The 12,560-nt window shown below is 44.5% G+C and overlaps 1 protein-coding gene across 8 annotated transcripts in view; it reads right to left on the bottom strand.

Moving 5' to 3' along the window:
* Positions 1-2,594: 2,594 nt before the first annotated feature.
* The window catches only part of TNS1 (tensin 1), a 132,516-nt gene continuing 122,550 nt past the window's right edge, over positions 2,595-12,560 (bottom strand). For 6 of the 8 annotated variants that reach the window (XM_044305134.1, XM_044305129.1, XM_044305132.1 and 3 more), the window contains 10 exons: positions 10,608-11,506; positions 10,034-10,120; positions 9,805-9,936; positions 9,629-9,721; positions 9,301-9,378; positions 8,896-8,967; positions 6,478-6,646; positions 4,773-4,841; positions 4,491-4,520; positions 2,595-3,196 (listed from right to left, as the gene is read on the bottom strand). In XM_044305134.1, the coding sequence (XP_044161069.1) occupies positions 3,058-3,196; positions 4,491-4,520; positions 4,773-4,841; positions 6,478-6,646; positions 8,896-8,967; positions 9,301-9,378; positions 9,629-9,721; positions 9,805-9,936; positions 10,034-10,120; positions 10,608-11,506 (1,768 nt within the window). In that variant the 3' untranslated portion in view covers positions 2,595-3,057. The remainder of the gene's footprint in view (positions 3,197-4,490; positions 4,521-4,772; positions 4,842-6,477; positions 6,647-8,895; positions 8,968-9,300; positions 9,379-9,628; positions 9,722-9,804; positions 9,937-10,033; positions 10,121-10,607; positions 11,507-12,560) is intronic. The other 2 variants (XM_044305130.1, XM_044305136.1) reach the window with 1 other exon arrangement.

The following is a 12,560-nucleotide window of genomic DNA, read 5'->3' as shown; positions in this document are numbered from 1 at the left end:
GACCATAAGTCTGGATTCTTCCTGCAGAATTGTGGGAGGATGGACATTGGTCTCATTAAAAGCCATGTGAATGGGAATGCAGCCTATGTGCTCACTAGAGAGCAGTGACATCACCGGGGATGCAGCCTATGTGCTTACTAGAGAGCAGTGACATCACTGGGGATGCAGCCTATGTGCTTACTAGAGAGCAGTGACATCACTGGGGATGCAGCCTAACTACTCACTAGAGAGCAGTGACATCACTGGGGATGCAGCCTAACTACTCACTAGAGAGCAGTGACATCACTGGGGATGCAGCCTAACTACTCACTAGAGAGCAGTGACATCACTGGGGATGCAGCCTAACTACTCACTAGAGAGCAGTGACATCACTGGGGATGCAGCCTAACTACGCACTAGAGAGCAGTGACATCACTGGGGATGCAGCCTATGTGCTCACTAGAGAGCAGTGACATCACTGGGGTTGCAGCCTATGTGCTCACTAGAGAGCAGTGACATCACTGGGGATGCAGCCTATGTGCTCTCTAGAGAGCAGTGACATCACTGGGGATGCAGCCTATGTGCTCTCTAGAGAGCAGTGACATCACTGGGGATGCAGCCTATGTGCTCTCTAGAGAGCAGTGACATCACTGGGGATGTAGCCTATCTACTCACTAGAGAGCAGTGACATCACCGGGGATTTAGCCTATGTGCTCAATAGAGAGCAGTGACATCACTGGGGATGCAGCCTATGTGCTCACTAGAGAGCAGTGACATCACTGGGGATGCAGCCTATGTGCTCACTAGAGAGCAGTGACATCACAGGGGATGCAGCCTATGTGCTCACTAGAGAGCAGTGACATCACTGGGGATGCAGCCTATGTGCTCTCTAGAGAGCAGTGACATCACTGGGGATGCAGCCTAACTACTCACTAGAGAGCAGTGACATCACCGGGGATGCAGCCTATCTACTCACTAGAGAGCAGTGACATCACTGGGGATGCAGCCTAACTACTCACTAGAGAGCAGTGACATCACCGGGGATGCAGCCTATCCACTCACTAGAGAGCAGTGACATCACCGGGGATGCAGCCTATGTGCTCACTAGAGAGCAGTGACATCACTGGGGATGCAGCCTAACTACTCACTAGAGAGCAGTGACATCACTTGGGGATGCAGCCTAACTACTCACTAGAGAGCAGTGACATCACTGGGGATGCAGCCTAACTACTCACTAGAGAGCAGTGACATCACTGGGGATGCAGCCTAACTACTCACTAGAGAGCAGTGACATCACTGGGGGTGCAACCTATCCCCTTGCTAGTCTGATAAAATCACTAGGAATGCAGCCTAGCCATTCAGTAGAAACCAGTGACATCACTGAGATTGCAGCCAATCCACTCACTAGACATTGATGACATCAGAGAGAATGCAGCCTATCCACATGGCATCACTAAGGCCCCGTTCACACAAGCGAGTTTTCAGCGCGGGAGCAACGCGTGACGTGAACGCATAGCACCCGCACTGAATCCGGACCCATTCTTTTTAATGGGTCTGTGCACATGAGCGTTTTTTTTTCCCGCATCAATATGCATTGCGTGAAAATCGCAGCATGTTCTATATTCTGCGTTTTTCACGCAGCCCTAGCCCCGTAGAAGTGAATGGGGCTTCAGTGAAAAACGCATTGCATCTGTTTTTCGGATGCAATGCGTTTTTCACAGATGGTTGCGAAGAGATGTTGTTTGTAAACCTTCAGTTTTTTATCACGCGCCTGAAAAACGCATTGCACCAGCGCGGAAAAAACTGAACAACTGAACGCAATCGCAGACAAAACTGACTGAATTTGGTTGCAAAATGGTGCGAGTTTCACCGAACGCACCCTGAACACATCTGGACCTAATCCGTCACGCCCGTGTGAAAGAGGCCCAAGTATCAGCCTATGCATTCACTAGAGAATAGTGACATCACTGGAAATGCATCACTGAGAAAGCATTCTGTTCATTCACTAAAGACTGGTGACATAAATGAGAATTCAGCCTGTGCATTCCCTAGAGAGCGATGACATCACTATCTATTCCCTAGAGAGCAATGACATCACTATCTATTCCCTAGAGAGCAATGACATCACTATCTATTCCCTAGAGAGCAATGACATCACTATCTATTCTCTATTGAGCGATGACATCACAGAATGCAGCACTAATGCTGTGCAGTAGAATAACGCTTTCCCTACGATCTCAATGAGTTAATGAAGGCGCAGTCTCAGTATTCTCAGATGTGGAGGATTACACTGTATGTACCTAATATGAAGACGAATCTATAAAATAAATACAAGATGGCGGGCAGCTGGTATTCTCACATGGAAGGTCTTAATTGTTGCTTGCCAGCTTTGTGCCAACTTGCCGGACAGTAACATACAGATACACAGCCAACACCATTTACTGTCTCTCAAGCAGATTCTTATAACTGCAACCTTCATTCCCACCACTAGGTGTCAGGCATGTCACTGGAAATTCCCATAGAATTTAATGCATTGTTTCCAAACCTTCTCCACCATTGATACTGTGGATGTTCATCCATTTCTGTCGTCTTAAAAAGCCAGTAAATGTATGTAGCTCTGTACAATCAACGCATTTATACAAAATATAACCTCATTATAATAGATTTCTAGACAATTCAGTATAAATTCTGTGTACGCTACGTAGGGTTTATATATGCACTTATATAGCTGTATATATCCTTTAGTATCTGCAGTACGGTATTGTCGAGTAAAAGAAACACCTCAGGGTTATAATGCTGTCGATGAGCCGACCCATGAGCCAATAAGATCTCAGCCGCCGCGCTGGCAACTGTTCGAGGGAACGCAGTGATACCGCCATTTCCTCATTTGCGTCAACTGTTCTTTTGCTTATTATTTCAGGGTTTTGTTTTTGGTTTGTTGCTTATCCTCCCGTTGGAGTAAATGGACCCCACATCACTTCCCTTTTCCCATAATGCACTTTCTCTCTTGCCATCTTAAGAGTCTATATTTCAGACATCAGGCTGGTTCACGGACAGGGGACGCAGGGCGGGAGGAGTTCATCTTTTTTGTAAGCCGATCACACGAGAGACAAAGTTGACGATGGCAGTGGCCGGTTGGATGGGATCCAGCTCGGCGAACAGGTGGCAGACGTTGTCGGTCGTGCTTCCTTGTTTTCTGGCCACAAAGCCGAATAATCTACGGGAACAGAGATAAGAACGTGCATCAGGACTGAGTCATCGTAGCCAATAGAATAATTCAATTTCTCAAAACTATTTTCAAGATATCTGCTTGCTGTCAGTGATTTCAATCACTCATCCCTACATCCAGAGGCATATAGACCTCGTATAGCTCACAGCTGAGGTTTGGTTACAATTGTATCCAGTCTAGACTATCTTCTGGAATCCAGACTGATACATCTCAGCCAGCAGTGATACATTGTAGCAATCTGTTCAGACAGGAGGAGGGTTTCTGCTGATGATGTGTTTAACAAACAGAGGATTGTCTAAACCAGATACAATTGTAACAAACCCTCAGAGGAGAACAGAACTTTATCCTCTGGACTTTAGGCCTCTTTCACACTTGCGTTGTCCGGATCCGGCGTGTACTCCACTTGCCGGAATTACACGCCGGATCCGGAAAAACGCAAGTGTACTGAAAGCATTTGAAGACGGAGCAGTCTTCAAAATGCTTTCAGTGTTACTATGGCAGCCAGGACGCTATTAAAGTCCTGGTTGCCATAGTAGGAGCGGGGAGCGGGGGAGCGGTATACTTACAGTCCGTGCGGCTCCCGGGGCGCTCCAGAATGACGTCAGAGCGCCCCATGCGCATGGATCATGTGATCCATGCGATCACGTCATCCATGCGCTTGGGGCACCTTGACGTCACTCTGGAGCGCCCCGGGAGCCGCACGGACAGTAAGTATACTGCTCCCCGCTCCCCACTGCACTTTACCATGGCTGCCAGGACTTTAGTGTCCCGGCAGCCATGGTAACCATTGAGAAAAAGCTAAACGTCGCATCCGGCAATGCGCCGAAACGACGTTTAGCTTAAGGCCGGATCCGGATCAATGCCTTTCAATGGGCATTCATTCCGGATACGGGCTTGCAGCAAGTGTTCCGGATTTTTGGCCGGAGCAAAAAGCGCAGCATGCTGCGCTATTTGCTGCGGCCAAAAAACGTTCCGTTCCGGAACGGAAGACATCCTGATGCATCCTGAACGGATTTCACTCCATTCAGAATGCATTAGGATAAAACTGATCAGGATTCTTCCGGCATAGAGCCCTGACGACGGAACTCTATGCCGGAAGAAAAGAACGCAGATGTGAAAGAGCCCTTAGAACGGAAGCCCATATTGCAGAGCACAATGGTGACAGGACAACTGCATAATCAAATACGCGACGCTGGCAGGTGCAAGGCGAATCTAAGAGGTCTGCACCCCCTAATGTGAACACAGCAGCACACAGCAAACTAATGAGGAGAGCAGAACGTACTTAGCCGGGGTCCCATCTGTCTTCATCCACCTGGAGAAGGAAAGGGTCACATGTTAGTGTCTCAGTAATCGGCTGCAATAAGTCCTCACAGGGTGATGTTCACGGGGCGAGAGACGTTAATCACAGCAGCCCCCGTCATGTCGATTAATTATCACAAATTATATTAAATCTGCAAATCTATCACTAATCAGACAGGGAGGATCCCATAAATGAAAACCGTCATCCCAGTGATTATACCAAAGCTACATGTACATTACACACAGATGACCCCCAGATACTCACTTCCTCTCCTGAGGATCCAAATCACAAAATGTGATCGTGTTCAGTGGATAATGTCTCCTGAAAAACAGCCTGAAACACAAAAAAACACAGAACTGTAATAAAGATATATATTATATCAATGATAAAGTTATCCAAGGTTTACCACAGTAATATTCCTGCACCTAGGAGGCAGTATTATAGGTATATTCTTGTACATAGGAGCAGTATTATAGTAGTTATATTCCTATACATAGGAGGCAGTATTATAGTAGTTATATTCTTGTACATAGGAGCAGTATTATAGTAGTTATATTCTTGTATGTAGGAGCAGTATTATAGTAGTTATATTCTTGTACATAGGGAGCAGTATTATAGTAGTTATATTCTTGTACATAGGAGCAGTATTATAGTAGTTATATTCTTGTACATAGGAGCAGTATTATAGTAGTTATATTCTTGTACATAGGAGCAGTATTATAGTAGTTATATTCTTGTACATAGGGGCAGTATTATAGTAGTTATATTCTTGTACATAGGAGGCAGTATTATAGTAGTTATATTCTTGTACATAGGAGCAGTATTATAGTAGTTATACTCTTGTACATAGGAGCAGTATTATAGTAGTTATATTCTTGTACATAGGAGGCAGTATTATAGTAGTTATATTCTTGTACATAGGAGCTGTATTATAGTAGTTATATTCTTGTACATAGAAGGCAGTATTATAGTAGTTATATTCTTGTACATAGGAGCTGTATTATAGTAGTTCTATTCTTGTACATAGGAGCAGTATTATAGTAGTTATATTCTTATACATAGGAGGAAGTATTATAGTAGTTATATTCCTGTACATAGGAGGTAGTATTATAGTAGTTATATTCTTGTACATAGGAGGCAGTATTATAGTAGTTATATTCTTGTACATAGGAGCTGTATTATAGTAGTTATATTCTTATACATAGGAGGAAGTATTATAGTAGTTATATTCCTGTACATAGGAGGTAGTATTATAGTAGTTATATTCTTGTACATAGGAGGCAGTATTATAGTAGTTATATTCTTGTACATAGGAGGCAGTATTATAGTAGTTATATTCTTGTACATATGAGGCAGTATTATAGTAGTTCTATTCTTGTACAAAGGAGCAGTATTATAGTAGTTCTATTCTTGTACATAGGAGGCAGTATTACAATACTTCTATTATTGTACATAGGAGCAGTATTATAGTGGTTATATTCTTGTACATAGGTGCAGTATTATAGTAGTTATACTCTTGTACATAGGAACAGTATTATAGTAGTTATACTCTTGTACATAGGAGGCAGTATCATTGTAGTTATATTCTTATACATAGGGGGCAGTATTATAGTAATTATATTCTTGTACATAGGGGGCAGTATTATAGTAGTTATATTCTTGTACATAGGAGCAGTATTATAGCAGTTATATTCTTGTACACAGGAGGCAGAATTATAGTAGTTATATTCTTGTACATAGGAGCAGTATTATAGTAGTTATATACTTGTATATAGGAGCAGTATTATAGTAGTTATATTCTTGTACATAGGGGGCAGTATCATTGTAGTTATTTTCTTGTACATAGGGGGCAGTATTGTAACAGTTTTGGAAACTTTTTCTTTAGTTTCAGTCTCTTCCCTAACCCTATTTTGAAATATCCTCAGCATTTTCCCTGCAGACATTCAGTAAATCATTACATCTTTCTTACTTTCTCTGATTGTCGGTCAAGGTGATGCCTTGAGCAGAGACTTTAAAGTGAACAATAGTTGCAGTGGGTTGGGGGTCAGCGGACAGTGTCTCTGCAATGGTCTTGGCAATGGCCTGAGGTCCTGTTAGTGATTCCATGTCAATTGAATTGACAAACAGCACGTTGCAGGCTGCAGGGAGAGATTAGTGTTAGTAACAGGATCATTATTACTGCTCCACCCTTTAGTCTCATGTTAAATTAAAAGAAGATTTAGGGACCAGAAGTGCTGGAACCCGTTAAGAGTATGCTCTTCCAGCACGTCCACAGATTGGCAAAACAGTATTGCCACTAGTGATGAGCAAAGCAAGCTTAAGATGTTACATCCGAAATTGATTCGTTCAAAACATTAGATCAATACTGTACGGAGATCCGTCTCCGTACAGAATTAGAATGCATGGGCTCCACGCGAAGATGCACGTGACTTCGTTGAATAACTTCGGTAATTGATTTTTAAAGTGGAAACCTTTTTAAAACTTGAAACAAAATCAGTCGGTTTTAAGTTTTAAAGTGGTTTTCCACTTTAAAAATCACTTACCAAAGTTATTCAATGAAGTCACGTGCGTCTTCGCGTTTAACCAACTTCGGCTCCCCGAAGCCCATACATTCTAATACTATACGGAGATGGAAGTTACATCCAAAGTTTTTACTAAAGCGACTTTGGATGTAACATCCGAAGCTTGATTCGCTCGTCTCTAGTTGCCAACAATGGGGTCCATCTGGTTTGGGTCGATGTTTACCAAAACTCTTGTGACGAGTTCATGTCAGCAAGGTCAACATCTTATTAAAGGGCATCTGTCAGCAGTTTTGCACCTATGACACTGGCTGACCTGTTACATGTGCGCTCAGCAGCTGAAGACATTTGTGTTGGTCCCATGTTCATATGAACACGGGACCAACACAGATGCCTTTAGCTGCCAAGTGCACATGTAACAGGTCAGCCGGTGTCATAGGGACAAAGCTGCTGACAGATGCCCTTTAAAGAGGACCTGTCACTACTCCTGACATGTCTGCTTTAATAGCTACATGCATTCCCCATGTAATAGCAATTCTGGAGCATCTATTCTTATGGCTTTATGTTGTGCCATTCCTTTATTATTTCTACTAGAAGTGAATTGCTAGCAGTCTGCAGTAAGGGTACAGAGTCTGACAATGGCAGCACTGATTGGACAGAGTCAGAATGTGCAGAGACACCCCCCCCCCAACATGTTACCTCCCCTCTGTACCCTTACTGCAGACTGCTAGCAATTCATTCATAACTTCTAGCAGGAATAATAGAAGAATGGCACAACATACAGACATAAGAATAGATGCTCCAGAATTGTCATTACATGGAGAATGCATGAAACTATTAGAACAGGCCGGTCAGGAGGGGTGAAAGTTTTATGAAGAGTTCTATCATCTTTTTAGAAACTTTATCGTAGACCAGCATTTTACACCAGTCTATCATCTTCCCTCTGCTGCTGGAAGATGCGCCTAAATTATGGTCATGACCACTCCCTGCTCTAGCCACTCCCCCTTTTTGGGAAAAGTGGCGAGGGCGGCGTAGAAACTCTTGAGACAAAATGTCAAGTAGCTTTTTAAAAGTTGCAAACATGGAGTGTGCGAAAATGTGGGGAATAATACATTCTCCCTATTGCAATTCAATTGCTCACTATTTTCAAGATCTCTGCTTGCTGTCTCTGGCTGAAAATATGCTGCTTCACAACTAGACTAAAAACCCATCTTGATCCTGGCCAGCTGACAGGAGCGTAACTATAGGGGAAGGAGGGGAAGCGGCTGCTTTGGGGCCCTGACCCAGAAGGGGCCCATTCAGGAGGAAGAGGAGGACTAAAAGATTTTGTCAGGGCCCCCTCAACAGTATTACACAATGAAATTATATACAGTGACAGTATAGACAGTGTAGGAAACGGATGGAACAGCTGCCGGGCCTGGTCTGAGAGAGCGATCTTTACTAGCCACAGGAATGGGGGCGGCATGAAAGGAAGGGGTTGCGAAAAAATTACTGGGGGAGGGGGGCCCCATTCAAAAATATGCTGTGGGGCCCAGTCATTTCTAGCTACGCCACTGCCTGCTGACATAGCTCCAGTAATTATTAGAAGAGAGAGATCTGATACACTGTAACAAGCTACTCAGCAGTGTAAACAAGATCGGTTTAGAATACATTTTAGCCTTTGTGGGGGGGGGGGGGGATAATGCTTCTATTCAGTCACACCAAGCAGAGATCTTAAGATCTGCAAAGAGAATGATACAAAAAGCCTATGAAAATGTGAAAATGTTGCTAATCTTTTCACTATCCAATCATTGAGTTTGACAGGTTCAGAAACCTTTAGGAATGCTGACACCCCGTCCCCCCCGGGCCCCCGGATTTAGGTCACTTACCTGCTCCTTGTTTCAGTAGGTCACTGGTGGTGTTGGTGGGGGTGGCAGTTTCCCTGGTCTCATCTGATGGATCTAATAGGAGGACACAATAAGGAGTGGGTGAATGCAAATGCTTCACAAATACCATTAGAGCTCATGGTCATCGGCCTCAGGGGGGTCACAGGGGTCCGGCCTGAACCCACCAGACACTGGGCAGCTGTATAAGAAACCCACATGCACGGTTCTGTGCCGCAGAATTTCTAAGGGATGTTTGCAGATCCGATTCACTACAATGTAATACGCAAGGCTATAGGGTAGGACCACGTGTGGTATGACAGTGGTCACAAGTTACATTGTAACGGCGGGGCCAAATTTATCCATTCAGGCAGATATAGCCACAGCTCTGGTTCTGCTTGTGAACGTTACCTCGGCTGGGTATGACCAGCTTGCAGGGCAGTGCCAGGGGCGTGATAGAGTGCTGATACACCAGTGCAGACAGGCAGCCTAGAAGGACAGAGGACAAGGTTACCCGGGGGCGAATGCTGCGGCTTGAAACATAAGAAACACTCATCACACAGTGAATTACAAAGATTAGGGGTATTCCAATTGGAATATTAAAGCACATTTATAGGATCTCTGGGTTCCAACAAAGAATGAAAAGACTGAAGTGCATAACCACGCTCCTGCCATGGAGAGAAACCTGTAGAACGTTTCGCTAGTCACTTTAGTTATCTAGTTTCTTAAAGTTTCTTACCAAAATATGGCTCATTGGGACATCCCTTTAATTTTACTCCTCGGGGGCTGGTCTCTATCAGGAAATGTCTCACCAGCTCATTAGTGGCATCTCCTGGAGGAATAGAATAGTCACTAAGTACAACACGTGGTGATGTCTTATAGCAGAGGCTATATTACCGCAGCAGGAGTAGTCACCTTTCTTGCTTGGCTGGGCAGGGGTGGGAGGAGGGGTGGCAACTTTCATGGCGAGTCCATAGGCCCCTCTGAACGAGTGGCTGTCCCGAATGATGAAGGCACCAGGTTCTCGGTCTTTCAGTAAAGTGATTGCTGGATGACAAATGAAGAATTGAACCCATGAATTGGAGACGGGTACCGTGTCTGAGCCCCATGGTATTTACCAGGCTGATCCCTGGATTACACTCACCTTGATCTCGAGAGATCTCAGGCTTGTACCAATACTTGGATGTGTCTTGTACAAATTTGACATTTGCTCGCGTTTCTGGGCTTCCATCTGGAAAACAACATTGAAGAAATGACTTATAGCTCACGAGGAACATCTCTAAGACAGACCTTATATCTAAGTATAAGCTCTTTGGGGCACAAATTTATCTCCTATAATTTATAATTTCTTGAAATATTGAATGTCATTTTAACAATTCAAGTGAACTTAACACTGACGCAGTATAAAGGGTTCGGAACTTCTCTGGATCACCTATTCATAAAGCTCCAAACTTTATTTCTTTAGAGCATCGCTCTCTGTTCTTTACTCAGACTTATCAATTTTTCAGTTTCTCGTTGCAGCCACTAGAGGGCGATTAGCCTTGTTGAAATCAGTAGGACACAAGGAATACTCTCTACACAGCACCCTCTAGTGGAGACCTGAGAACATAGATGCCCTGTCCACCAAAAAGCTCCTCTAAGAAATGGAAGCATTGCTGAGCCCTGGCAAAATTGGCGTAGAGCAACCCACCCTGTATTCCAGGATATTAGATGATTACCTGGCATTGAGAACTTGGAGAAATCTGGTAACGTGTGTGTAAATGTCATGGTGCTTCCACCGCTGGGGCTGGACATCCCACTCGACATGGGTGAAGAAGCCTTCCCATTCAGTGTGGAGTAATTCGGCAAGCTGTTGGACCTATCTCCTGATGACATCCTCCGTTTCTCGGGCAGCAATGGCTGCTGCACGGGGCTTCCCTGCCGGTACAGGGTAGAGTCTGGTGAAGAGGAAGATGGGCTGCCAATGCCTTGGTAGTAGGCAGGAGACACTGGGAAGCTCGGAGTAGGTGGAGCCTGGTATCCCGACGCGCTGCTCTGCCGCGATAATGTTGGCCGTCGTTCCTCGGGGGCGGAGAACCCATATATGACATGTCGCTCCATGCTGGGGCTCCCAGGTGTCACCGGTGAACTCCCTGTCATCACAGCCTGGTGGCGAGTTAAACTAGGACTGCCCGGGATTGCTGCACCGCCACTGTGCCCCGGAAACGGGTGTCTGCTCATGCTTGGACTCCCAGACGCATTGGACATAGTTGGAGTGACCACCCTCCGTGCAAAGCCTGGGCTCGGGGGGGTGTTTGTGCCCACTGTGTTTGTGCCCACTGTTCTGTGCAGAGGTTGGGGGCTGCCATGAACCACATGCCCGGCCATTGGCATCCCAGAGAACCCATCTGTCTGCGTGATGACATTATTTGGGCTATAGGAGTAGCCTTCATATGAGCTGAGGGGGGTTCCAGCAAGGGGTGTCATGGTCGGGGGAGTGGGTGATGCGTTGTGGTAACTGCTTTGTGGCGAAGGCTGTGACAAACTGGTGGACCTGAAACTGGAATCTGTAGATGGATGGGCAGGACTGGGAATACGGACACTGCCTTCTGCTGACGGGCACCCTCGTACAGACACCCTGAGGAGAAGAAGAAGAAAGTCAGTGGTGCACTGCCGCCCCCTGGTGGAAGGTGCAGAGAATTCACATAAATGCTGTACTTTTTATTTCACATTGGCACATCAGAACCAAAGGATCATCAGCCCTATTTCTGGTCACAATTAGCGACACGCTACCTTTTTTTTTTTTCACCACGCGGACACGAATCCACAGGCAAATTTTCCATGTCTCCTGAATGGGGCTGCAGAAAGCGCATTCACATAGCACGCATTTCATCTTTAGAGATTATGTGGATTTGGGGCAAAATTTGAAACAAAACATGAATTGGTGGGCTAACTAGGCCAGCGCAGCTCATAGCCCCCTGTTTACGTCACTGCCAGTCACGCCGTGTCCTGAAGACGTTCTGCACCAGCATGTCGTGTGCGGCAGTGCACAAAATGACGACACTTGCTGGTGTCTGCAACTGAAGAGTAGTGCTGAGCGCGAATATTAGAATTACGAATATTTATCGCAAATATCGCAACTTCAAGAATTCTCAAATATTTCCAATATAGTGCTATATATTAGTTTTTCGAATATTCATTTTTTGGGGGGTTTTATACTCGAAAAATCGGCAATGTAATGATCGCATAATATGTGAATATTACGCGATCAATACAGGTGTGGTTCAAAAAGGAATATATAGCACTATATAGAATATACCGTAGTGCTATATATTCATTTTTTTTTGAATATTTGGCATTTTTTTCCATCTGAAGTTATGTTTCCTCCCTGCTTAACTCTCTTGTCAAGCAATTTAAGCAGGAAGGAATCATGACTTCAGATGGAAAAAATGACGAATATTATAAAAAACGAATATATAGCACTATTCCTTTTTGAACCACGCCTGTATTGATCGTGTAATATTCGCATATTACGCGATCATTCCATTGCCAATTTTTTATTTTTTTTGTAAAAAAAAAGTAGAATATAACGAATATTCGAATTCACGAATATTCAGGAAATATCCTACTAAATATTTGCGAAATATCGCGAATTCGAATATGACCCCTGCCGCTCATCACTACTGAAGAGG

Source organism: Bufo gargarizans, chromosome 8, assembly GCF_014858855.1.
Source record: "Bufo gargarizans isolate SCDJY-AF-19 chromosome 8, ASM1485885v1, whole genome shotgun sequence".
NCBI lineage: Eukaryota > Metazoa > Chordata > Amphibia > Anura > Bufonidae > Bufo > Bufo gargarizans.
This window is presented reverse-complemented; position numbering and strand designations above follow the sequence as displayed.